Here is a 27,870-nt window from a genome sequence, read left to right on the forward strand (position 1 = left end):
TAAATTAAGAATTCTGGTTTGGTAGTGTTTATAGCCAAATTACAGAGATGCAACAATATATATAAGGCAACAGAGAAACAGGAACACAATGCTTACTACCCTACTTAATGGCTGAGTAATCACACAGTAAGAAACTAATAGGTAAATATTAATACATATTATCTTCTTAAATTCAGTAAAAAAAAAAAAAAACACAACAGATTATAATTACATTAAGATCTATTAAATGTAGATACTCAGACATCCACAGAAACTCAGACATCCGTTATCATTTACCATACTGAACCATTAACCATTCTGGCAAGGAACTAAAGCGGTACCATATCAACATCTGTCCTGGACAGTTCAAGGTATGGATGCAATCTGGAATACCCAGATTATTTCAGATGTAGATTTCTGTTTTATTCTCCTGAAGATGAGTACAATACTCTCTACTCAAACATATTTGTTAAAAAAAAAACATACACCAAAAAAAGAAAAAAACAAGCTCTGCACAAAAGTGATGATGCATATTTTCAAATGAAAAGCTCACTATGAAGTCATGAAACAAAATAAAACATGAATAAATTTGTGGTATGTTCACAGACTGCAAGAAGAAATAAAGACCTTCTAGTGAAAACAACGTAACACTATTATAAAAGATGTGACCAGGTGAATATATTAATATATTATCATACATTTAAAGATAATTTGGAGTGTTATTTAATTAACTACAAAGACATTAAATAAAATGAAAATACTGCTTCCCCTGTGAAGTGAGGAGAGGTTCTCTAATGTGGAAGAACACAAACATGTTTGGCTACCTGGAGGTACAAAATAATATACAAAAGACCTTATTTTTACATGTAAATGTGTTCTGAACCTAGAAAGAATGAAGGGTAGCAATTTCACTTTTAAGAAGCCCCAGAACGCAAGAACATGCAACTACCACTTCTGGAAGTATATACAGGTCCTTCTCCAGTTGCACTGTGCTGTAAAATCTATTCTTGCCGATTTTGGTAATGGAAAAGTTGCATGCAGGATGCAGGTACGTTTAGGTTTCTAGCCCCTGGTTTCTCTGGAAAAGTACATAAACTAAGGTCGGGGCGGGGGGAAGTAATTACAGAGCAGCACAGATAAGATAGTTTTGTACTGATGAAGGGAAGAAAAATTTATCAATTTTGAGGCTTTGCTTCAAATTCTTCTCCCAAAGCTTTGGGGAAATGATTACTTAAACTTCAGAAGGAAAAAAAAAAAAAGTCATCTGAAGATTTTTAGGCTTACTTTTTTTTTCCCTGAAAGTACAAAAACAACTTTAAGTTCACGTTTCACATAAAAACACACTTCGTAAGTGGAACTCCAATGAGGTCCCGACCCTCTTAGAAATACGGTTGGTTCAGGATATTCACATGAAAGTAGAATCTACTCCTCACAATCTAGCATTTTACCTTACCACACAAAGGTATACACAGAACAATGACATTTACTACTAAGTAGTGGAAAACCCATTTTAAGTGGTAGCTTTGTTCAAACATTCAGTCATAATGTGTCATTTTTTGTCACAATACAAGGAATTAGACTGTCATGTTTAGGTAGTAAAATCTAATACGCAATGAACTATTTCCACTTACACATTTTCAAATAATAAACATATTTTTGCATGAGAAGAAAAGAGATTGAGACTCAAATGAACAGCCTGGAAAGACAGAAATGTTGATGGGAATAGCAGTCTTTCCAGTGACTGATGATAGAGATGATGATTCATACATCCATACACTTAAATGGATGTCTTTGGCCATGACTGCTGTCTAATTAATGTGAGCCATCACTCATGTAAAGAAAATTTTTGCTTCTGGAAAAAAAAAATGCTGCAGACTGCCAGCAGTGACAGTGCTAGAAACATGCCAATTAGAGTGATTTCTGCCAAGCAGCAAAAGGGCACACAACACTGGTTTCCAAGCAACTGACATTAGGAAGTATTAAGTACACTGGAAACTAATATTGGCAGATAGACATTGCACCTTCTCAGTTAGTTCTGCCTGACTTTTTTGGTTTGTAACCACGGTCTCCTCTCCACTCTCACACGCTCCACTGAATCATTTAGTAAACCACGCACATTAATGAATGCCAATATATCAGAATCTCCACTGAAGTTTTCTTTGCCTGTATATATTAAAACAGGGTTGGTATAGATCCACAGGTAAGGACAGTCAAGATTCATAACCAAAATTCCAAACCCAACTCATCTCTTGCCTTTTAAAGTCTTCCCATAGTAGCTACCGTTTCAATCACAAAATACAAGTGGCTTAGTATTAAAAAGTATCCTTCAAAGACAGCTAGTTACAAAGCCACTAGCAGGAACAGAAGTAGCCGAAACAGCTCTTAGGGTATGTCAGTCTAATTGCTGTTGCGGGCATAAAGAATGCATTAGTAGAGCCTGAGCTTTCAGCAGACTGACTTTTAGAGATCTGCCTTCAGGAAACTTGAACCATTTTAAAGAAACATACAGTTTCGAATTTAAAACATAAAAATCAGCCACTGGAATACTGCAAAATTGCCAACAGTTTGACATTTAGTTTTATTTAACTAACACTACTGGAACAGAGGCAGGGGAGCCAATTTTCTCCAAACTATAGGAAATGCAGTACATCTACAGAGGCTTGGCACATCCATTTTGCAAATAAAGGCTTGAATGGCTCACAAAATGGCATGAACTCCTTCCCTTTGGGCTTGTAGCTCAAAGCTGTCGATTCCTAGGCATCACTGACTAAGGATGACCACAACGTGTCATTTTTACATGGGCACCTATGCTTAGATAAGTCACCATGTGAGCAGTTCTTGTAATTTTATGTTGACAGAGATAAGGTCCATTTTTTTTTTTTTTTTTTTTTTTTTTTTCTGATACTACATATCATAACCACAAGCTATCTTACTGGTATAGCTGGAAGCCATAGAAAACACCTGCAATTTGTGATAATTGAAGTGCTTCAGTTTAAAGAAAATAGACACACTTAACGAAGTAAACACGATTTTTCATCTCCTATTTTTCTTGCCAAAAGTGAGCAAGAGTGCCCTGGCAAAGCAGTTGCATCACCTCTGCTTCCTTTCCCATGTAGTTTGTTAGACTATGTTAGACTAAATCTAAAAAATATGTCTGCTTTTCAAGATGTAGCTCTGTTTCATGAGAAGTAACTATTTAGTCTAAACTCATTTCATTTCCTCTACAATGCATATATTCCTCCCAAGTTGAAGGCAGACTTTAAGTTAACATAGGATCAGAATCATCCTTCAATACATCTATTTCTATCCAATGGCAAAAGTAGTCTAGGGGGACTGGGCTTCTAATTCAGAAAGCTCAGGTAAATGTCTCATTCTAGATGAAACAAATTCAGCCCCATGCCTACAGTCAGTTATTTAAACTGTGCAAATCCACCAGTACAACGACCTTCTAACAGGCTACTCCATCACTGTGCACCTCAGTGCATATCCTCAGCCTTGCCACAGAGCGGAACTGGGATGTATTAATCAGTTCGTGCAGGGAAGAGGAACGCAAGGACAGCAGTCTGGCAGCCTGCACCATTTGTAGAGCTTAGGTGAAGAGAGACTTTCAAAAACATTATCCCTCTTCTCACCTTTCTTGGCATCAAAAAAAAATAATCTGTATTTCTACCTCTTTTGGGGGGTCAGTGAAAATAATTACCAATTTTGCCTGGCAATCCAGTTATCAGAAGGACTTCACTGAGGCAGAAACATGAAAAACAAGAAAACATTTGTCTCCTTAATGGAATTGCGATGTTTCCTTTGTAACACATTCTGTTTGGTTTTGCTTCTAGTTGCTCTCACATTTTGTGCCTCTTTTTTACATAAAGATAATATTTTCAACTAGTCTCATTTTAAGCAATATATTTATTTTTAAGCTCTATTTTTTTGTGGTGATGTTTAATAACAAGTATTTCCAGCACACTTGCATGGTCTTTCTGGCTGAGTTAGCTCACAGAAGTGATTTATGGCTACCTGCTTTTATTTTGTGTTAACAACCACAAGCCTCCAATGCTTTGGTAATCTTTTTTGCTGTGTAAGTGTTCCTACATCTTGCTACAATTTATGATTAGTTACAAAGACCTCTACTTTCTTGGTTCTCATACAATCCTCATGCAGCTGTGGATGACTTAACATTATTTCTGGATCACATTTACAGATGTGATTGCAACAAAGCAATAAAAAAAAAGTATCTCCTTCAAAGCTGAATGTCATTTCAAAGTGGCTGTACTTATTCAGTTTTTCTTGTCTTAGTAAAAAATAGCAATAGAATATTTCCTCTTGTAGAAATGAAAATATAATCGTTAGAGCAAAGCTAAAGATATTTCAACATCTTATCAGTGACAGACTGCAACTGAGTGCACCCTCAGCAAATGTGCAGATGACACCAAGCTGAGCGGTGCAGTGAATACACCAGAAGGAAGGGATGCCATCCAAATGGACCCGGACAGGCTGGAGAAGAGGGCCCATGAGAACCTAATGAGGGTCAGCAAGTCCAAGTGCAAGGTGCTGCACCTGGGTTGGGGTAATCCCAGACACGAGTACAGACTGGGAGAAGAACTCATGGAGAGCAGCCCTGCTGAAAAGGACTTGAGGGTTCTGGGAGACAAAAAGCTCAACATGAGCCAGAGTGTGCTGGCAGCTCAGAACAACTGCATCTTGGGCTGCATCAACAGAGGAGTGGGCAGCAGGTCATTGGAGGGGATTGTCCCCCACTGCTCTGCCCTCCCAAGGCCCCACCTGGAGTGCTGTGTCCAGGGCTGGGGCCCCTAGCACAAGAAGGATGTGGACCTTATAGAGCAGGTCGAGAGGAGGGCTACAAAGATGACCACAGGGCTAAAACACCTCTCCTATGAGAGAGAGCTGGATGTTCAGTCTGGAGAAGAGAATGCTCCCAGTACTTAAAGGGGGCTTATAAAAAAGATGGAGAGTGACTTTTTACACAGGCAGATAGTGGTAAGACAAGGGGAACAGTTTTAAACTAAAAGACATCAGATGTAGATCATATGTTAGGAGGAAATTCTTTACTGAGGGCAGTGAGGTGCTCAACAGGTTGCCTAGAGAAGCTGCAGATGCCCCCTTCCTGGAGGTGTTCATGGGTAGCCTGGCCTAGTGTCACAAATAAAGGTGTCATCTTTTCTGCCATACTGTACTCCACCCACTGAATCAATGAGAAATTCTGAGCCAAGTAACTCAGGACTTCTTTGTCTACATGTGCAACCTCCACTGGAACTAAGACGCACTGATCCCCAAAGAAGAATTACCATTATCTACAGATTTCCCAAACAGATCTTTTTATGCTACAAAAAGACATGCAATTCCTTCCTATATTTTAACTTGTAGTTTAGTTAAAATGGTAACCTGCCAGCTCTCTGATACCTCCCTAAAGTGATTTGGTACACCTCATTAGCCGGAAGGCACTGGTAAGACTTTCTGCTTACAATAGACTGATATTTATGAAAGATGACAGCCTGAACAACCTCTGCATTGCCATCACCCTCTTGTATATTATCATGAAGATCATCTTATACTTAAAGAGAATATTACTAAGAGGAGGTATGAGTTCATAATTATATGGTTTATCTGCACTTCATGTTTTTTAATGTTTAAAGTGGAATATTAAAGCGTTATGAATGCATTTAAGTCTGTTCTGGTAACGACTTCAAACATTTTTGAGATAATTTTAAAATTCATACTACTATGCTATGTCACTCTGATCATTATTCCTAAAAAACTTCCTCAGTTTGTTCCATTATACTTGTTAATACAAACAAGCTGCAAGATCACAGACATTACTTTCCATGAATATGTATCAATTAACATCCAATTAAGACAACTGCTCGCTGTTCCTTTTCAATCATAAGGAAAGGCAGCAAAAAAAAATCCACAAAGGTCATTTGTATTCACTGACTCCCTGTAGTATGTATTAGCATTCTGCTCTGCTAGCCTGACTGCTTTCATTGAAATAAAAAGTTGCTGTCCTAATGATTTACACTCCAGTTTTCTTCTTTTGTGCATTTTCCACTCTGCTTCCCCCCCAGAAAATAGCTCCTTTTCTGTAGTCTGAATTTGTTACTAAGAAGTATTGCTGACATGCTCTTTGGTCCAAACCATCAGTACAGTAATTCTCATTTGAAATTATCTTTTCCTGAAACTCTGTATCTCAATATTTGGTTAAAAAGGCTGCTCGTTTCATCTCCTTGCTTTTCTTACAGTTCTTTTTTATCCTACATGCAGATTTAGTCAAAGCAGCATTGTACAAACACTCAAGGTGAATGGGTAGCATTTTCATTGTTAAAAGGTCATACAGCGACAGTTGAGGAATATCCAGGCTTATACAACAGAATAATATAAAAAAAGTTATCGCTTACTCTTGATTTCCAGATATAAAGTATGTTGGATATATTTCTGCATATCACGTCATTTGGCTACTGCATATTTTAGAAAGCACTAGAAGATGCAAGTCTACATCTCAAAAATCAGTTTCCCTATTTTTTCTCAAGCAAACTTCTCCACGGCCATTGTAGTTCACATCATACTTTACTTCTTAAATTATATAAGGCATATAGGATTTGTGACTTAATTCCCACAATGAATAAAGTTTATTAGATGTGCTGCAGGATCACCACCGGGATTACAATGTAAAGAATGTGTGGTATTACACAAAATGACAGGCAAACTTCATTTGAACATGTATTCAGACAACAAATGCTCTCAAGAAACAAGTGACCATTGCTTGCACAACAGTATGCAAACACATTTCTCATGAGCTTGCTAAGAACCTCTGATTAGGCACTGAACAAGCTAAATTTCTGATATTCATAAAACAGAATAACCAAAACCCAAATGTGTAAATTTATCATTTACTGTGTGGATTGGGTTTACATGGCAAGGTTTGGTAGCAGGGGGGCTGAGGAGCAACCTCTGTGAGAAGAGCCCAGGAGCTGCCCCACATTAGATAAGAGCCAGTCCCAGCCAGTTCCAAAAGGGATCTGCTAATGGCCAGAGTGGAGCCATAGAGCAATGCTTCTGTGCCTCTGTGAGAGCAGATTTAAGAAAGGAAAAACAAACAAACAAACAAAAAACCTGCTGTGCAACAGCACTAAGGTAGAAAGAAGTAAGAAAATATAGAGAGAAACAACCCTACAGACACCAAGGGTAGTGCAGAAGGGGGGCAGAAGTTCCTCTGTAGCCCATGGAGAGGCCCCTGGTGGAGCAGGCTGTCCCTATGCAGCCCATGGGTCCCACATGGAGCAGATCTCCATGCTGCAGCCCCTCCATGGGTGGAGGAGCCCCCGGTGGAGCAGGTGGACGTGGCCTGGAGGAGGCTGCGGTCCATGGAGAATCCCCGCCCGAGCAAGCCCCAAGCCAGAGCTGCTACCTGTGGAGAAGAGGCCACGCAGGAGCAGGAGGTCTCAGGGGAGCTGCAGCCTGTGGGGGACCCATTCTGGAGCAGTCTGCTTCTGAAGGATCAGCCCGATTGTCCAGACCCATACGGGAGCAGTTGTTGAAGAGCTGCTGCCTGTGGGAAACCTACATAGGACCAGTTAGGGAAGGATGGCATCCCTGGGAGGGACCCCACGTTGGAGCAGGGGCAGAGAACGACTGTGAAGGAGCAGCAGATGAAGTGTTATGAACTGGCTGTAATCCCCATTCCCTGTTCCCCTGCACCACATGGGGAAAGGAGGTAGGATAGTGTGGATGGGAGGATGTTTTTGGTTTGCTTTTAGTTTCTCACTGCTCTAATCTGTTAGTGATAGGCAGTAAGTTACATTAATCTCCCTATGTTCAGTCTGTTTTGTCTGTGATGGTAAATGGTGAGTGATCTCCCTGTCCTTATCTCAACCCTCAAGCTCTTTTCATTTTATTTTCTCCCTCTCTTCCTTTGAGGAAGAAGATTGAGAGAGAAGTATAGTGGAACTTTGCTAGCCATCAGTGTGAAGGCACCACACTGTGCTGTCAATGTAAAAGGTAAATATAAATTTACTTGTGCAGTAACACAAGATTAAGTCTTCTTTTGCTTTGTGTTCCACCTACATTTCAATGGTGATGGAAAATCAGTGGACAGGAATAGATCCCACTCAGGCATTTGAAATTACATGAAGCAAGTATTGCATACAACTGAAAACTAAGTTTATGGAACTAGAAAAACACGGAGGAGTTGGAGATGCTTTAACAGGTATAGATTTTCTTACTTGTCAGCACACCAAGTTCTGCTTGGGATATTAAAATAGAGTTGGGGTCTGTCTATTTTCTGCATCAGCAGTAAAAAAACATTCTGTGGGCCAAATTAGATGTTTAGGAAGTTGCCCAACATTCCTGTCCTCTGTGGGTGTGGTACAGGTACAACTGATCAGGACTTAACAGACAATTCTGCTGATAATGTCCATAAAAGAATAAGAACTTCTCTGTCCTTTTAGCTGTGTTTTTTTGTTATTTTTTTTTTTAAATCACTCAGAAAACATAACATCAAAATACATTAGGATCAAATCTATTCACATCATTAAAAGTCTGCATTTAACATAATTTTGCAGATTACATTACCATTAAACATCCAGCTGAAGGTGAATCTGCATTTATGATTATGTGAAGCATGTGTCTTGAGTTAAAAGTAGGCTACACAAATCACTTCATCTATTATAGGAAACAACTGCACTCACCCAGAGTGATGGACTGGATCTCCTAAAGTCTTTCCCTGGAGCTTCTGATTTAGTGGCCCAATTTTGAAAAAGAATCAGAGAAAGAGACATCACTGAAATCTAGAATAACAACTCAAGTATTTACTTACCTGAGACACCTGAGTTCCAGTCCCAATTGTTCCAGTGATAATCTTACATCCACAATTTGATTTTTTCCTATTTCCTATCAGAGTAATCATCATCTACCTGATACCCATCAGAGCTGTGAACTTAAGACAATGCTTGCATGCCCTGAGTGCTAGGCATCATACAAGTTTTCAAGCTAACATCCCTGAAAGCGTAAGATAATGGTAATAAGACTGAAAATAAAGAATGTAAATACAAATGGTTAAAGAAAAAAACCCTATATGTTAAAAAAAAAAAAAAAGCAATTTTCATTCACACTCTGCCATCCATGCCAAATTAAAAGCTATATATTTATGCAGTAAATTTAGTTCAGATACATTGCACTGTTTCTGATTCCAATTTACTTGATGGAGGTGCAGTGAGGTCAAATGATTTGTACAAAGGTACACAGAGCACTGCTCAGCAGGAGTTAGGATCACCGTCTTGATACCCCCACTCCCAATTTCTGACCTCCCTATAGAGCACTCACCACAATGCTATAATGCTCAGAAACAGGGAGCAGAAGGTGCAGGAAGCGTGGAGAGGCCATCTACTTTTCTCCTTCTGGTATGAACTAATCACATCCAGCTGCAGTTTGTACCACTTGTCCTACATGGAGCTGCTTTAGCACACAGCAAAGCCACCTTGGAAAAGCATTGTTTTTCTTGCCACTGAATCCTTCAGATTCAGTACTCCTCATCAAGAGCTCAAAACACCAGGTTCTGCAAAAACAGCCCTGTATTGTCCATTCATATGCTGAAGAAGTTGTAGGTATAAAATCTCTATAATTATATAATTAGAAGCTCACTCAGTCTATTTAATTGCAGAGAATTTCAACGATGTGGAAAAGCTCAGTTGATCCTAAACATCTCTACATTGGTCAAGGTATGCAAAAATACTACGTAGCTCCTACTGACATTTCAAAATGTTTCCCAGCAAGTAACAAACCAAGGCCCCCTCAGGTTAACCTACTAGCAAAATGACACTCAATTCCTTTGAACTATAAATTATAATGAGAAGAATGGTTCAGTTAGCTTCATCCAAATGCCTGGCAAATCAGTTGCATCAAACTTAAAAATCAAGCCTTTTCATATCACGGGTGATGGTAAACTTCATCCTACAAAACGTTTTAAGCATTTTTTTATCCTACTCATTCAAAATTAAAGGATGTAAAACATCCTAAAACAAGCTGCAAACACCTGCAAATCGCAAATCAAGAAGAAACTGACCTCTGACAGCTTTTCATCAAAAGAACTTTAACTTGACTTCAAAGAGACAATGCCACTAATAGTTAGCAATGAAGGCAGACAAACATAATTAACACTGCATTTACAGCAAAACCAAGCCAGCCTTTACTAAAATGGCTCATTCAACATTTGAAGTATGCAACATTTATTATTTTGCTTATGGTTTATCACCTTTTCAGTCAAATTTATAAAGTGAAAATTCACAAATTAACAAAATAAATGAAAAATAACTGGATTAAAATAAGGATAAAAGGGAAGAATGTGAAATTTAACACTATAATGAGTAAGTAGTATACAGCTTAGTAAAAATGTTTATAGTATAAATATTTCAAAATGTTTACATTGTATAAACACTACATTGTGAGAAGTAAAGTTGTGATTCCTCTGGAGTAGCACATGCCAAGAAGCTACTTTTCTCTACCTTCCTTGATTTCTGTACCATTACAATCTCAAACAATCTTTAACATATTATGAAGATACAATATCACGTGTTCTCTTGACTGGCAGACTTCCTTGGATTTAACCAATTAAATTAAGTTTCCATATAAATGTCTGTCTTGTTGCTGCTTGCTTTGATTCAACTATTTTTATCTAGTGAATGTTCTTCAAAGGCTCAAAGTCTACAAACGTGGTAAACACTCATGTAAGGTGTACCCTGCTGGGGCTGGCAGCAGCAATTTGTCAATTTTATTTGCAGCAGGCTGTAACTAAACCTTGCCAGATGTAAATCACCTTTTTGTACTACTGCTTGCTGTTTCAGTTGCAAATGATTCTTGTTTCTTAGATTAATACTCACATCAAGAAAGCTAGAAGGTTCCAGGAAAATGTAGAAAACTCCAGAGTCACCTACTGCAAGACTTAAACGGTTTAGCAATTACTTAAGCTAATACTTAGCAAATACAGTGAATAGTTTCTGTAGGCAAGTTTGGAGTGCAATCAAAATGTATGATTGAAACAGAACAGCATATTGAAGGCTCGGTCTCATCAACTTAAGGAGCAGCTGTAGTGACAATGCTGAAACACAGGTGTCAACGCAGCATAAGTGCATTTAAAAGTATGAGTACCTGAACTGGAAACCACTCTTTGCTAAAGACTACGCCCAATAGGCTTCATTGTTTTGTTTTGTTTTTTAATGGGACTATAAGAAATGCCCTGCAGAGACAGCTTACTGCATCTCTGACAGTGGTAATAGAAGATACATTCTAGGAAAAGCAAGCATGCCCAACCAATTTTTATGGTCAACCCCCTAAATCAAATAATGGTTGTTGTTCAAACAGTTGGCTGAAGGCTATATAGGATCCCAGATTTATGTCTGATTAAAACATCCCCATTCCCATCAACTAAGGAGCACAAGAGTTTGTTCCTACCAAGTCAGCATCTTCCTGAGACTCAAGTTGGAATATTCTGAATGAGTCTCTGCATGTATTTCTGTTTGTAGTGAGAATATCTACCATTATATTTTCCACCACAGTGGACACCTTTGCTTATTTCTGACTACTTTGATTACCAGATCTTGGCACAATACTGTTTTATGCAAAAAAACCTGCAAAGAAATAGCAAACACCTTTATAATGAACACTTAAACAACGTAGAATTATCAACAGAGCTGTCAATCATTCTTCATGCACCAGAGTCGAAATTTTGAGTATACACAACAGCACATAGAGAGAAAATTATGAGCCATCTTTCCCTAAGCTGTTAGTACAGTTGATTATTTTGTCTCTAATCCAACTGCTGCCACTGAAGAACCAACAATTCTTTCAGTCTTGACTGGTCCATTTCTGTGTGCTCTGGATTCCCTTACCTTGACTGAGCTAAAGCTTTATTAAGAGTCCTCAGCTCCTTTCCTGTTTCTCTAAATGAGGTGAGTCTCTTCACTGATTCCGGTGGGTCAGACTGAAAGTGATAAAGTTGATAATTAGCATTAGGGTATTAATAAGAGCTCAGCAGAGATAAGATATGTGCAGTCTCAGAGTTCAGCTTTAATCACTAAACATTGTCTGAGATGGTCAGAAAATATCTGGGACAGCATTAGGACACTTCATAAGCATGTAAAAAAACTTTATATGGTATGTCTGTGTAGACACGTGCGTTTCAACAGCTTTTAACTCGTTGGCTGACTTTGGATTTAACAGAAGCCTTACAAGCAGTTAAGGACCTGTGAGACTCATTAAACTATCAGACAAGAAGAGACTGTTCAATTGCCTAGACTAAGGGAATGACTGCTGTGACAGCTTATGCAAACTACAAGAAGTATACATGAGAGAGAAATACTTTAGCAGTTCCAGTCCAAGAAGATTTTCAGACTCGAAACAAGGAGATAGGCATTTTTAAACAAACACACACAAACAAAGCAAAAAGATGAAAGCAATATGAAAAGTTCCACAGATGTGGCTGCTTTTGGAGCATAGAACATAATGGTTTCTTATTTATTTTTAAAAGGAGTATATACACAAGGTCAGCAATTTCACACAAGGGAATTAAAATCATCAACTTAGTACATTGTTCAAATGCATGCAACATGTTTTCTTCTGAACATCTCTGAGATAAAAGTTTACATTTGTTGTTGAACTAGCCATGGCTTAGAAGTATCCTTGGGGCTTCCAGAGAACAGCTGCATCAGTTTTATAGAATGATGATCACATGCTGTGTGCATACAGTGCTTTTGCATGTGTTAGTTAAGCTAATAAAATATGCAGCTGAGGCAGCATTCAATGTGCAAGGAGTGCATGGCTGAATTGCCATATACTGGGAAGAGTAATATTGGCGTGCACAACCTGAGGGGCAGCCTAAGCTATTCCTTTGGGCAGTTTTGTGCATCTTGTAAGTTGTCCTAGGGTGCCCATAAAAATAAATTCCCAGTAAAGGAAATAAAGATGACCAACACCCCTTTCACCTACAGGTTTTTGAGATATAAGGATGTGCAATACTGACCTACGTCCTTCAAAAAACAAAATGCTTAAACATTCTGAATACGTTAGTCATTTCTGTGCTAAACTGTTGTATAGTTTGAAGGTTGGCCTTCCAGAGTTGATGAATGGAATAACTAGCAACACTAAAGTGAATTTTCTGAATAGTATTTTTTTACCAAATTACACTATAAACTTATCTCACTCATTAGCGATTGTTTTACTAGATAAAACCTATGATATGTTCACCAGCCAGCAAAAAGGCCAGTTCCTTTTATACAGTAAGGCTTTAAGCCTTGAACACAGTAAACACTTATGTATATATTTTAAATATGATGTCTGTCTGTTGGCTTCTTTAACTTAATCCCGAATCAAAGCTTCAACAGTAATTAAACTATGTAGTCTTACCTTCGGATTGAAAGAGTACTCATTAGTAGGAACCTTAGCTACTTCTTTGCGTGGTCTTTCCCGCCCATCTTTTTTTGCTGGTTCCTAAAATATTAACAAAAACATGTAACCATATTTGAAGTGCTCATTTGCCATACAGTAGCTGGTCACCATTTTCAAAATTAAGTGGTGCAAATAAGTTGTCCTACAGGGAGGCAAACTAAAACAAATATAATGGCTAGTCTTATGTAGAAACACTTAAAATGTCACTGAGTAAATCTGGCACACAGAGAGGTTCTCATGTGAAGCACCTATGGAAAACCTACCGCGCAAAGTGCATACACGCTTTCTAAATTACTGTGCTTGAATGTTTAAAAAAACCACTTTTCTTATGGAAGATTTATCTACTGCATCTAACATAAAAAGAAAATCCAATTTCCAAAACAGGAATAGGAAATTACTTACCAGTAATTGTTCTTCCCTGAAGATAGATACCACGCTAGATCACTATTCTTGGGTCTGTGCTTTCACCCCCAAGGATGGCACAGACTCATGAAAAGCCCTGAAGTCAAACACAAGCCCATTTTTAGTTCTCCTTCAACCAGTAGGTTATTCAAGTGGAAGGAAGACAGATTCCCTCCTATTAATATTTATATACCTATGTATATATGCAGGTAGATTAATAAAAGATTTTAGATCACTCAGCAGTGTATGGTGCTCAGGCTAAAAGGATATGAAAATAGAAATTCCTTCCTGGAGTAGTTTCAGATCAAAGAGCTCATTTATTGATTCCAAGCAAAGCAAAGCTGGAGGCCCTAGAAAGCCACAGCCATATAGCTTGGGCAGAGCTGATGTACAACAAAGTCTGAAAGTCTCTGCACAGCAAATTCAGAGCTGTGGATGAAATACTTGCTACACTATATAGCTTTTGCACAACAGTGCAAAGCCTGGAAATACTTAAGTGTTTTAAAAATCCCTAAGAGCACAGCACTTTGCTTAGAATCTTGACTTGGGAAGGCACAAACTGCTTTCCAAATCTATGTTCCAATGTAACATTTCAGCAGAACAAAGGTTAAAGGTGTACGGAGCAGCATTCTTCACCCCCTAGAAAACTGCTAACACCAGCATTCTAATGTAATCACTGAGGCAGCCCATAAACAAAAGACTGGAAAAAAAATTAAGCAGCAATGGTACTAAAAGCAAAGTAGCTGGAATAGAAATAAGATTTTCTGCAGCATGTAAAGATGAACTAATAAAATGTCAAAGACAAGTGTCCAAAGGCTTTGCTATTTCATGCAATTGGGGAGCACTTGAACAAGATTGGTCAGCAGGAGCAGGGACAGATGGCAAATTGACAGGGATTGGGAGTACAAATCTTAGAGGGACCCTGATACATCCAAGAGCTGCCTCCGTGTGTGAAGAAAAGCTCATTCACACACTGAATGAGAAAGGAATCATTTTACAGCCTGAGCAGGCACCCGTATTTCACCCCATCAGAGGAAATTACTGGAAATAAGTATGCAGTCAGTGAAGAGAGTCTCAAATTTTATTTTTCCTAAAACTCAGTGCAACTATTTATGATTATATGCCATAATCAATACATTTTGTCTGAATAGTCCCATATCTTTATTTGTGAAAACAGACTTTCAAAAGTTGACTGGATCTCAGAAATCTGTTGCCAAACAAAACCCAGTATTTGTGGTTTTGATTTTTTATTTTCAGCATAAGAAACTATATTCATAACTGTATGTATATTAATGCACACAAACAATATCTGAAACATAATGCTAAACGATGTAACTTATTTTTCGCTGATCCACACTTCTAAACTTCAGAGTACTCTTCACAGTAGAAAGGTGCCAGATGGATGGGTAAATGACTTCCTAGGTGAAACAAGCCTTCAGAGAACCTGGCCTGGAACCAATTTCATTTCAAAATGTGAAAGGTTTTCATCCTCCTCCCCCCATCCAACATTTTAATATTTTGAACAACATTTAATTTACATTAGGGCACACATCATTTTGAGATTACAATGGAAAAAATAGCTCCAATAAATTCTCAGTCTTTTGACACAGTAGCAGAGAAGGAGAACAAAGGTTGAACTACTTTCATCTGGCTTTCTCCTCTGTACTTGCAATCTACAGTGCTAACCACCAACCTTATCTGAGCATCATCCCATAGTATAATAAGCAACAAAACCCAAAATTGTAAGCTCATGTGAGTTCTCATCTTCTTTGCCACAGGAATAGCATGCAGACTGATGCTGGTGATGGTTTTTCTTGTTACTGTTTTGTTTTATAATTGCAAACATTTAATCTGTATTTAAAGAGAAAGCTATTAGAAACCTGATTTGGACTTGGAGCAGAAGCATCTTAGGCTTCAGAATCAGCCAAATTTCCAGTCTGATTTGTTCCTGACACTATTTTTTTTCTCCCAGCAGAAGCAGCAATATGTTGGCCATGGCCAGCTACCATTGTTTTTACAGCTGGCAATACCCTGAATGACGTGATTAAAATCAATTTAAAAAATCTCTCAGAATAACTCACTGCTCCAAAGACTTCAATGGTTTAGAGGTACGTTGACCACCAGTACTGGCTCAAAATCCATTTAGGCACATTCTTTGCAAATGTGCAATGCTGTAGAGCACTGGGAGAAAAGCTTCTTTCAAAGAGAACTTTCAGAGATTCCTGGATATGATGGGAAAAAATAAATTTGTGATCAACGTTTTACAGGATGCAATGTTATCCTGCATCCCACCTCTGGTCAGGCAGCGCTGCCAGTTCATGAGGAAAGGCAAGAGAAAAGAGCTGTAAGCCTACCTAACCTTTGCACAGTTTGACAGGAAGGAAGGGGAGGGAGGTATCACATATGCTACCCTTCCACCCAGGTACTAATAATGTGATTCAATCAGCCTTATCACAGAAAACAGAAGGAAATAGCTTCCTTTCCTACAACGATATCTTTCATTATGTCATGTATTGAAAAGGCGCAACCTGAGCTTAAAGCAGTAGCAGTACATAATGATAGAACAGGAGAATTCCATCTTCATAATTTGTAGTGCAGATATAAAAGACTGAGATAATGCTGCCAAGTCTAATTTGTTAGGCTCAACAATATGTTATCATGACAACCTGAACAATCTTAGTGCAGAAACAGTGAACAGGCTTGGAGGTCCCCCTCTGCCCCCCCACCTTTTTTTTTTTTTTTTTTTTTAAAGTGTTTCCAACTTAAGGACACTGTTATCCTAGTTCATCTAATTTGCTTTTAAGCTATCAAAGGCTTGTTTCAGTGATCATTTCCTGCTTTCTTTATAGTGAAGTAACAGAATAAGATACAACTCTGTATGTAAGAAAGAACAGCAATTTAAACAGATAAAAAAAAAAACATACGGTAATATAGGAAATGTGGTCCTAAGTGAGATCACTTGAGGAAATTAATCCAAAAGTTTCCCTGAAAATGTTTGCGGTCCTTTTACTTGAGATCACACCCAGCAGCTCTCAGTAAAATGAACTACAGAGATAGTGCAGCAGGTGGAGCTCGATGCCATCTGGTTCCCTATAAACTGCTCCTGCGGACCTGGAGGCAGCCCCTTCCAGAGCTATCTTAGGTGGCACACACAAAGGTCTGGCATTCCTCCTTACTGGCTTTGGCTGCTCTTTGCACGTCCTCTTAGCTTCAGGAAGAAGATTGAAAGTTCCAAGTATTTTTGGATGAATAAATTCTTTTCAATAACTTGTTTCAATCACAAGCCACTACCTCCAGACACTAGATTTCATCCTAACAATTCCCAGACACTTCCACTTTATTTTAAATTCTGCAGAATAGAATTTCTTCAGCTGACATTTCCTTCCTTTTAATAAACACACTTTCCATTTCATACACTTATCTTTGCAGATGTCATTCTGTAAATTTTGAAAGCTTCCAATTTTGTTTTCCAAATCCTGTTGTGGAAAAATGAGTTGGTGATCTGCATGTCATCTACAGATGGGAGAGCTGAGGCACACCAAGCTTGCTTTCAGTTTGTATTCATTTATTTATTTATTTTACTTAGGCTGGTGAAAGAACTTCTTTCCTTGACAATTCATGAAGCTTTTTTCCACTCTGGTCAACCCATTTGGTTGGTATGCTATTGTGAAAAATAGATTTGACACACCTATTGCGCTCTTCTTTCTAATATCGCTTGAATAGGAGCATTATGATTACATTTGCAAAAGGTGACTGTGTTTTGATGAAAATAAATCAACACAGCTTCATCACAAGCCACCCATTTAGTCATCCAGATGCAAGCCCAACCTGGTGAAATGTATTTTTAATTTTACAAAAACATTTAGAAAGCTCTCGTGAAGCACTCCATACAGAGATGATTACTGCTATTCTGCAGGTAGCATTCTAAATGTTGATTTTTAAAGCACGCATTCTAGCCAAGTACTCAGGGTATGCATTTTTTTTTCTGCTTCTGCTGCTGCTCAATACTGACCCTTTTTGCCCTTTCACTAGAATGCGGGAACATGGAACAGACATCAGTGCCAAAAGAGAATTTTAAATTAAACACAAGAGACTCCTAGGCAAAGGACTTCAGTAAGAATATTCTGCAGAAAATTAAGTCTGCTCTAGGAGTAATGTTATTTTAGTGCTCCAGCTTAAGCTATGCCACAACTAAATCCGCAGATGCAAATATATCTCAGCCTCAAACACAAGACACCTGATTTGTTAAGGTTGTGCTGTACCATATCAATAATTCAAAGCACTTTGCAGCTGAGAATCTCTGCTGCCAAGGGGAGCACTTGTTAAGTGCTATTACAGCAGCTTCCATTCCTTGGTCTCTGGTCAGAAATGATCCCACTATTGAAGGAGGAGGGTACTCATCCCTCTGTTTCACCATAGTATTAATGAGGGAGGGAGCTCCAGTTCCGTCCACTCTCCTTCTATGCTCCAACGAACATATTACTGTCAATAAAGACATTTCAGCTGCCTCCTTCCTTTTTCCTGATAAGTGAGAGAAAGGTTGTTTACCAGTAAAGGTGTAAGAATGAAATTTAGAATAAGTAGACTCAATTTCATCTCTATCAAACTTCCTCTGACATCCTAAATAAAACATTTAACACTTTCCATCAGCCACTAAGAGCTTTCCCCTCCCCTATCTCCCCATGTGGTTTTTTTTCGTTTTTTTTTTTTTTTTTTTTTTTTTTTAAATGAATTTTGGTACAAGCACCTCAGCTCACTAGGCCTCTGTTCCCCATATCCAAAAATGGGGAAAACAACATTTCTTATTCATTAACTTTTATGAACTATTCAACTATTATAGCAGTGGAAAGCATACGTACAGAAAGACCATTGCTTTCATACCAAAACAGAACCACAGGATCTTTTGGGTTGAAAAGGACCCCTAAGGTCCACCTAGTTCTAACCCCCTGCCTTATAGCTTATTATTGTTTATTCCATCACTTTGCCTCAGCTTATCCTCAGGGAGTTTCTCTGGGAAATCCTCTTTTCATTTTATTTTCTCCAAAGAATATTTACTTAATTCTGATAAGGGATAAATTATGTAAAATAATTGGATCAAATTAATCTCGACTGTAATGCCATTGTTGCCATTGTATTTACCCCCCAGTTGCTTTTAGCCCCTTAGGCAACTACATTATTTGACCTGCCATCTTTACAGTCTATGTAAAACCATTTCATTATAGGATGATCTGAAAACTCCATGATCTAAAGGTTTTGAATTGTGTCCTTACAAGTAAACATAAAAGAAAACTGCTCCTGTACAACATGTCTCTTTATGCCTCATATTTCTGCCATTTACCTGGTCTCTGGGCAACATGTCAATAATTTAGGTTTATGCAGCTCTCCCAAAGCCTTTTATTTACATTTTTGGTGGCATACTGTTAATCAAAATAATAGTTAGCCTTCACTACTGTTTTCTAGATATTTACTTCTACTCAATTTAGAATTACAAATGTTGTCCCCAGATCTGCTTACAGAAAACCAAATATCCTAAAAAGCTTTTGGATTGCCAGAAAGTCTGTTGTATTAGAAATTAATGTAAACAGTATTTAACTAAGAAAATAAAACCCTCATGTACCACAATAATGCTCATTTCCTTCTTGCATTTAGTAGTTTAAAATAACTTACAAAGTGCTGAAGAGATCCACTTAGTAACAAAGGAAACTCAAAAAAACAGAAACCCTTATTAACATCTCTAAAAAATTAGCTTCTTAGTTCTGCTAGTCTAACACATGATTTCTTATTGGAATGCTATGCTAAAAACATGAAAGTTCATGAACCGAGGCAGGAGTACATAATAAAATTAACAGATCAATATCTTCTACAGCACAGAGTCACTATTCAATCCAAAAGCAACAAACAAAATAAAGAACATGCCATTCTGTTTTATTTCATAGTGAAAACAAAGTTAATTTGAGAATGAGTTGGGGGAACACACAGCTGGTAAGCAGAGTTACCAGCCCCAGGAAATTCAGGGAAATGTAATTGAGAACAAATTATCTCTTTAATTACTTTTGACCAAATCAATAAGAGCCACAGAATAGAAAGCACAATGACTGCCACCTGGTAGAGGACAAAACAAAAACTGAAAGTTACTACAAAGCTCGGTCATGTTAAGACCAAAGAACTTTTCTCTTACAGGAAGAAAGAAAGAGGGTTAAGGATATTGGTTCAATAAATAAGCAGTGCATACAAAAGTTAATAATTGATCCTGACCAACACACGCTGTTCTCAGCTGTGAAGACTGTTAACACTTTACTTGAGTTTTAAACTGTCCAGTCACCACTTCAGGATTAGCAAAACAAAAAGCACCACCTGTTTCTTTCTGAACTTCTGCAGTTTCTCCCACACTTTCTTTTTATCTACTAAACAGCAACGTAGGAATAAGGCATAGCACTTATTCTTGTACTTGTATTAATAAACAGACCAAGATCCTACATCTCCTTTGGCTTTGTACCACAGACGAGTAGCAACAGTCACACCTGGAGGTCACAGACGTGTAGCCAAACACAGCTGGCTTTCAGCACAATGGACTATCTGCAAGCAAGGCAGAGATGGAGGGACCACAAGGGCTACTCTGGCATCCAAGAGCAGTGAAGACTCCAGAACCTGTTTACCTGTAGTACCTGCAGGGTCCCCATTACTACAGCAATTTACCACCTAAAGTATTAATGGTCGCAATATGCTGGTCAGTATATACGTCAGTCTGTATATATGAAGGATGAAGGTACAACCAGGTAAGTGACTTGTCCCTGGTCACACAGAATACACACACAAAGGGCATGGAATTGAAAGCAGGTCTCTGAAGCTCAAAAGCTCACCTCTTGACTTGAGCTAGAAGTCTAACTCCACAGTCTGACTCAATCTTTCAGCACATCTGACTATCACTGAAGAAAACTAAAGGAGGCAGATTTCTGAATATCTCCTTTTTTCTCAACCAGGTTTTAATTTAATATGCCACAACTGTTGATCATGTGGATGCTGAACATCAAATTAAAGTGAATACCAGGCATACTGTTAGCACCTCGCTCTCTTCCCTTTTCTCTGTGCCCTCCACCACTCCTCATGGACCTTAAGGTCTTCAGTTTCAAGCAGTTCCTTTAAAAGTCTTGGCATTCATATGTGAGCAGGACAGTGTAGTTACTCCATGAGTTTACAGAGTAAAAGAAATTGTATTTTGATATGACCTTTCCCATCCCCCCCCCCCCCCAAGCCTTCTAGGCAGGAGTTACTTTAACTGGCAACAGCAAAAGACTGCAAAATGCTAAACTGGCACCAGAGACTGAGACAAAGTAAAGCAATGTGCAACAATCTTCACGCTGCCCTGTGCTGACTGAAAGGCTTAAAAGAATGTTTCACAGAAGTGCAGTTAGAATGAATAAAAACAGAAGCTCTACAAACAAACAAAAAGGTAAAGGCAGCTTTGGATGATGGAGATACCTCGCCTGTTTTTAAATAGCGAGCTGTCCTTTTGAGCTGTAGCATTTCCCTAGCAGTAACTGAATTCTTCTTCCCCTCCTGCCCAGCTTACACCTTAAAACTATATACAGAGTAAGTCCTTCACTCAGGGGGTAATACGTCATTCCACTTTGCCAATGCCAATTTAATGTGTAATCCTTACACATTGGACAGAAGAGGCAGGGCAGTGATGAAGGAACAATCCAGCAAATAAAGTGCATGAAGATTTGGGCCTTTTCTTCTCAAAGGCCACAGTCGTTTTAGCAAGAATTTCAGAATAATTCTTAATTCAATATTACAGCACTTTTTTCCCCCGTGGCAATATATGTCATGTTTTTGAATAGGTGTGATTCAAGGCAGACATAACAAAACAGATGATTTGCTTTTTCAGTGAAACAGACCTGACTTCTACTAAAAGAACCATCACTGGCCCAGAAAAATCTTCAGCACAATGAGCTACTTCCTATATCATTGCCAGACCTACCATGGAAAAAATTCAAGTGACAATGTCTTACAGACATACACTGAGATACATTATACAGCCCAAGGTAAAAGAAACTCACTTCAGAGTCTTTCAAGTTGCTGTAACCCATTTAAAGAACAAAGATTTGGGACCAAAAGCAGTACCATTACTGCATCTATTCCTCCTGAAATACATTCTCTGAGAAACAGTGGGAACAAACATGCAACACTCCTACTGGTTTAGTCAATAAATAGCAAATCTCATTCTGTACAGACTTAATTGAGCATTTTTCATAATATCTACATTCATTTCAAACTCCAGCAACAGAGGAAAACACATTATAGTACAATATGACAAACTTTATAGCACAATTTGCTCAAACAACAGCTGGCCCAGTACATCAGAAGGAAAGAAGGAAAGAGTTGGCTGTGATTTCTGAAGCATGTTGTTTCAAACAAGCTAGATATTAGAACTTCCTTGATCTTAAGAAAGAAGTTTTTTTTTTTTTTTTGTAGTAGGTATGAAGACACAAAAACTATTGAGAGAATGAGCAACTAATTATCCTGAAGCTGGCCTGTGGAAGGAATTGGGGATGCATAAGCAAGCCCAGCTTTGCCTCATACAGAGTTCAGAATTATCAGTTTTATGTGGCTGATTTTACTGATGTCTTAGGAAAACCTGATAGCTTACGTTCATAAGGTTTATTAGAATTTGGTTCCTGTAAATGAGTAAAAATGTTAAGGAGGAAATTTTTCCAAGCCCTTTCTTGTACTTTGAGTCAAATTACTAGCTGCTAGGCTCCTGATTATGGAAGCCAGCTGTGTGTCCACCTAGCACTTATTTCTGGAATGGCCCAATCTGGAGGTATATATATGTATATTTAAAAAATAGTATACATTCCCTGTGTTACTTAAATTTTCCAATACTAATTGCACTACTACAGAGGTACACTCAAACAAGATAGGAGAATTGTCTAGGATCAGTGCATACGGGGCAAACAGGGCAGCCGTTTGGGACACACCAGCCTCCTGCAGCAGCCACAGGGGGGTTCCTGGGCTTCTGACTTAGCACTCTGTCATGCCACCCGAGTTGATTCCTCTTTTGAACAGTTCCTATGTAGATAAAGTCTGAAAGCTTTCTAACGTGAATGACAACTTCGAATCCTCAGAAGGGAGTAAGGTGTAATCTCCGGGCAGCCTGATGCCAACATGGCTCATGCCCTGCCTATTAGACCAAGGTGATTTGCAGAAACTGCTCTTAAAAGAGGATGGGCAGGACCAGTGGGAGGTTGGAACAGCAACGACATGGAAAAATATGTCTATTGCATAACGTGTCTTTAGCTTCCAGAGCTCTATGCCACTTATTACTCACAAATAGCATCTACAAAACTTTGAACTCTGCAGTCAAACATTTATTTTGATATCACAACTAGCAACTTTGGGGAAAAGTGGTCACTGATGTCTGTAATCTTGAGCTTTTCGGGGGGAAAAAAAAAAAAAAACATTATATCCAGTTCAGGGAGAGGGATGGTTGGGGGGATTCTTCTCTCTGCCCCCCCCCCCCACCCCCCCCACCAGACAGAGAAGACTTATTGACTAGGAAATATAAAACCCTACAAAGGGTAGAGAAGTTTAGCAACAATAATTCTCTTCTGCCATCACAGCGCTTTGTAGTAGTATTAAAAGGGATGCAGATTGCTGGCTATGCCAGGAAAGATAATATTCTAATGCACAAATTCCTATTAGAGATTCTCTCCTCTAAGAATTCAGACACGTTAATCAGAATCTATAAACTGACTGACAAATACAACGTTGGTTGGTGTTACTCTGCATGCGGTGCTATACCTAATTTCAGGATATGACCTTTCATATGGGGTAGGCAGACAATGAGAATAATATAGTATGATCATTATGGAGTTTATCTATCATTTTAATTTTGAAAGACAAAACAATTTGAAAAAATTTCTGTATTTATTTTGCACACTGTCTAATCTTTTGGATATTCCAAATCATACTTTAAAAACTCAGATGATTGAGTTGGTATAATGAGAAATTTAATGACCTGTAAAATGAACAGAGCACATCTGCCAGCCCTAAAAAAGTCATCTTTTCTCCACATGCACATCACAATATGGGACTGACAGTTCCAGTCTATTTTTCCAAGCAGCCACTTTTGTTACTTCCTTAAAATAAATATGAATTTTAAAAAGCTGACATATCTCTTCACATTTTTCCAGTGTTTTCAACTTTAAGAAGGAATATTCAAAGAGTATTCACTGGTTACGACATACACGGACATTCTACCCACCTAAACTGAAAACAAATTTTACAAGGAAAAAGATAAGCAACTTCTGAACCATTGGTAATTTCACTCAAGTCTATGTTTTTTAAGGGTCATACTCTGCTGGAATAAAGTTCCTGACCAAGTTTACATTTTGACAGGGATAAATACAGTCCATACCGTGACAGCAGCACGAAGGGTACCCACAGTCCAGCTGGCACCAACTTTGTCCGTGACAAACACGGACCACGTCAAGAAAAGAATTATTGGCTATGTTTTTTGCAAGATCAGAGTACCCTTTAGTTCTGAGACAAAGCCCCAAGTGCTCTTGATAGCTACATTAAGGTCCTAGCAAACAGCTCTGCATGGGTTTTAGGCACAGTATACTGAACAAAAAAAGGGATTTTTAGTAACTCATACTAAAACACTAGCAAGCACGCACACCTCACTTATATCTGGCTGACTCATCACATGAAGCTAACTAGCATTCTTTCAAAGATTTGACTACATTATCTGCTAATAAGCCCTATACTATTTTATCTGTGACTTAAAAGAAAAAAAAAAAAAAAAAGATTAATATTTAGGAACTACTCTACAATTCTGATAAAAGAAATTCAATACAAATTGATAACATTTGACACAAATAAGGGAGTAAGCCACAGCTAAGCCACAAAAACTTGACTTTCCAGAGGACAGCTATTTTCAGAAACATTTTGTGATAGCCATGCCAGCTGCACACACAGACTGCATTGCATCTGTGGCCCATTCTCCTTAAGCACTGTCTTTGTTTTGATTTCCTATTTTGTATTCCATTAGTTTTAAGGCTGTATGTCATTCTGCCATTAAATCACTGTTTTCAAGCAATAGTGTCTTCTAGTTGACCTCAGAGCAAGACAGGACAAAGACTTCCATTCATACAATTTGCCAGTACAGCCAATAGGTGATGGAAAGCCTTGCTCTAGAGCCCGTATCTTACATAGCCAACTCATTCTGACTTCCCAATTACTGCCACACACCAATTCAGACCTCAGACACCTCATGTAAGTGATACAAGCTAACAGTATTTGATGAGAACAGCTAGAAATGAAATACCCAAAAGGAGAAAAAGTTACAGACAGTATTTTACCAGAAGCAACTTGTTTAAAACAGAAAGATTCAAACACTTCTGATGAGCTAAATGAAATGGCAAGGTGCCTATTTAGAAAACAATTTTTTTTTCTAATTTTTTTAATTTTTTTTTTTAGAATCTGCATTCACTAAAAGATGAACTAAACTTACTGTCAAGCAAGGGTGATTTCTGAATGTCAGACAGCAAAGTTGAATGAATTCAGTACTTCCAAGCCTTTAGAAAAAAGCCAGGAGGAAAAGAAAAAAAAAAAAAGCTTTGTTCTGACGAATCTGGAAATGGATCATTAGGATACAGCCAGGGTGTAATTTTTCATTTTTCACGGATTAACATCATTGTTTGCAGTGCAGGCTGTTGCATAGTGACACAAGCTCTATATAGGGTGACAAGAAACACACCCAAACAATTTCAAGAACACAGCAGTGCCTCGGATAGGAGCTTAAAGTCAGTTTATTTTACAGAAATCCACCTCTGAGCTTCGCCAATGAACAATGGCAGCATTTCTCAGGGCAGAGCTCGCGGGTGAAGTGCCTGAGAACCCTCCAGCGATGATACAGCTGTCTGCATGGAGGATTCAGCTCCCTGAACTGTGATGAGCAATTTGTCTCACAGCTTTGATCTGCTGTCAGTTTAGCAGATACTGACCCCAAGAATTCATTTCTAACATTTCAGGGGAACCTAACCAAAAAAAAATTGAAGCAGCGTGTGGTATACCTGTAGTTAACCTATCACCTGCTGATAGTGGTAAAAGAAAAAATAAACGTGCTTCTGTTATATGACAAAGGCTTTCAGTTTCTTGAATGCTTAAGTATTTGAGCCCAACACATAAAGCATCAACAAGGTAAAGCAGCATAAAGGTCAGCACTGAAGTAAATACATTAAGGATGAAGGATTGCAGTGCAAGGACTGCTCTAACAAGTGAGGAACCACACAATTTCATCCCCCCAGAAGCTCCACAGGCATTAGCTCAAGGCCAAAGACACAGCAAAGCGCACTCATCGGGATGAGAAAGGGCCAGAGACTTCAGTGGGCTCTGTAATTTACTGTAACCTACCTTTAATTGCAGCACAGAAAACATTACAAAAAACAAACAAACAAACACACGCCAGTTTTGCAGTCTCTTTAGTGCAGAGATGTAGACTGTTACCTGGAGCCCAATGCAACATAGCAAGAATTTGCCTTTTATGAGTTAAAAGGTAAAAATAATCCTTAATGTTAAAATTAGTAATGGATGGAGTGTACAAATGAGTGATTAAAATTAACATCACAACTGCTTCATGAAGCACCTTTTGACCCATAAATGAAATTGTGTGGGTGTGAATGAAGTCAGACCATAGTCTGGCAGTGTTTCACCTGAGGAATTGTGCCTTACTCCACGATTAACCCACAGAGGTTGATAGGTAGAGAGATGAAATATCTGAGGATTGTACACCAACAGGGACTTCAGAATCCTTCTTTCATAATGCTCAGATTAGCACAGAGGCCATGAAAACCTTTTAGCTGTAAGTCATTGAGGAATTATGTCAAAACTGGTCTTAATACATTGGAGAGGACAAAAAACAGTGTTCCAAAACAGTACCCCAAACAAATTCAATGCCCAGTTTCCACACAAAGTAACTTTTTTCCAACCAAAAGCATCCACAATAACATTACAGCTCCTACCTCTTTTCCCTGTATCCTGCTTTTGAGCTCTTATGTAAAGTGTGACAGTTATATAGCTACCCAATTAACTTCGCTATTGTCCCCTAAAAACACTCTCCATCTTTGCTCTCCTTTTGTGCAAATGGCATAACGTTAATTTAATGGAAAGGCCACATTATACTACAAGGAGTGTAGTGACATTACATTATGTCCTCCCCCTGCTTACCATCCTCCCCCCATTGCTTCTGTGCATTTAACACTTCCCACAGACATCACATGAATAATGAGAAGTGACTCTAGCCACACACAGGGCTGCTTTCTACTGCTTGTAATTTAAGACATCATCCTACAGTCTCAAGGAAAGCAAAATACCATTGATCTGATTTTGTACACAAAAGGTTGTCCTTTGTAAGTAAAATTCAAGCTTTAAATCCTATAATTTCCCCCTCACTACTGACCACTTTCATTTGCTTTGCCTGCAGGAGAAAGCCCAATTTCAGAACTCACTTCAACATTTCCACATTCTCATCAACTTACCCCAAAGTTGTTTCTCTTTGTTATGAGAAGGATACTTTCTCCTCTGCTCTTCTTCCATGCAGAATCTGGGGAGAATTAGCATGCTGTCCTGGCGAAACTTGTTTAAACTGTTGTCTGCCCATCTGAGTTTGCCTTCCCTTTTTCTACTGGATACATTATTCTTCATGACTCTATCCTAAACACTCAGGTAGTACTGCTCTGCCAGCCATGGCTAGCCACAGCCTGCTGACATGGCCTCTACATTCTGCAAAATGTTTTTGGCATCATTTAGGATGTGCAACTGATCTCTATATGCACATCCTTCCTACAAACAAGCACAACCCAACCTATCCACAAACTTAGTCCTACACTACTACATAGTTCTTTCTTTTTTTTTTTTTTAATGTGGCTATAAAAATTTCCACATTGTTCACGCTCCCCCTCCCCTAATTAAATAACTACTTCCTACTAGTGATCACATGCACAGAGAGGTTCATAAAAAATGCCACATACAAAA

General features: G+C 38.5%; 1 protein-coding gene across 1 annotated transcript in view; it reads right to left on the minus strand.

The window, feature by feature from the left end:
• Positions 1–27,870, minus strand: part of CCDC60 (coiled-coil domain containing 60) — a gene marked incomplete at both ends in the record, with an annotated part of 57,671 nt that overhangs the window by 24,616 nt on the left and 5,185 nt on the right. Inside the window, 2 exons of the mRNA XM_084297432.1 lie at positions 11,874–11,965; positions 13,387–13,470. Of these exons, the coding sequence (XP_084153558.1) occupies positions 11,874–11,965; positions 13,387–13,470 (176 nt within the window). The remainder of the gene's footprint in view (positions 1–11,873; positions 11,966–13,386; positions 13,471–27,870) is intronic.

The sequence above is a fragment of the Netta rufina genome, assembly GCF_964035555.1.
Source record: "Netta rufina genome assembly, chromosome: 17".
NCBI classification, from domain to species: domain Eukaryota; kingdom Metazoa; phylum Chordata; class Aves; order Anseriformes; family Anatidae; genus Netta; species Netta rufina.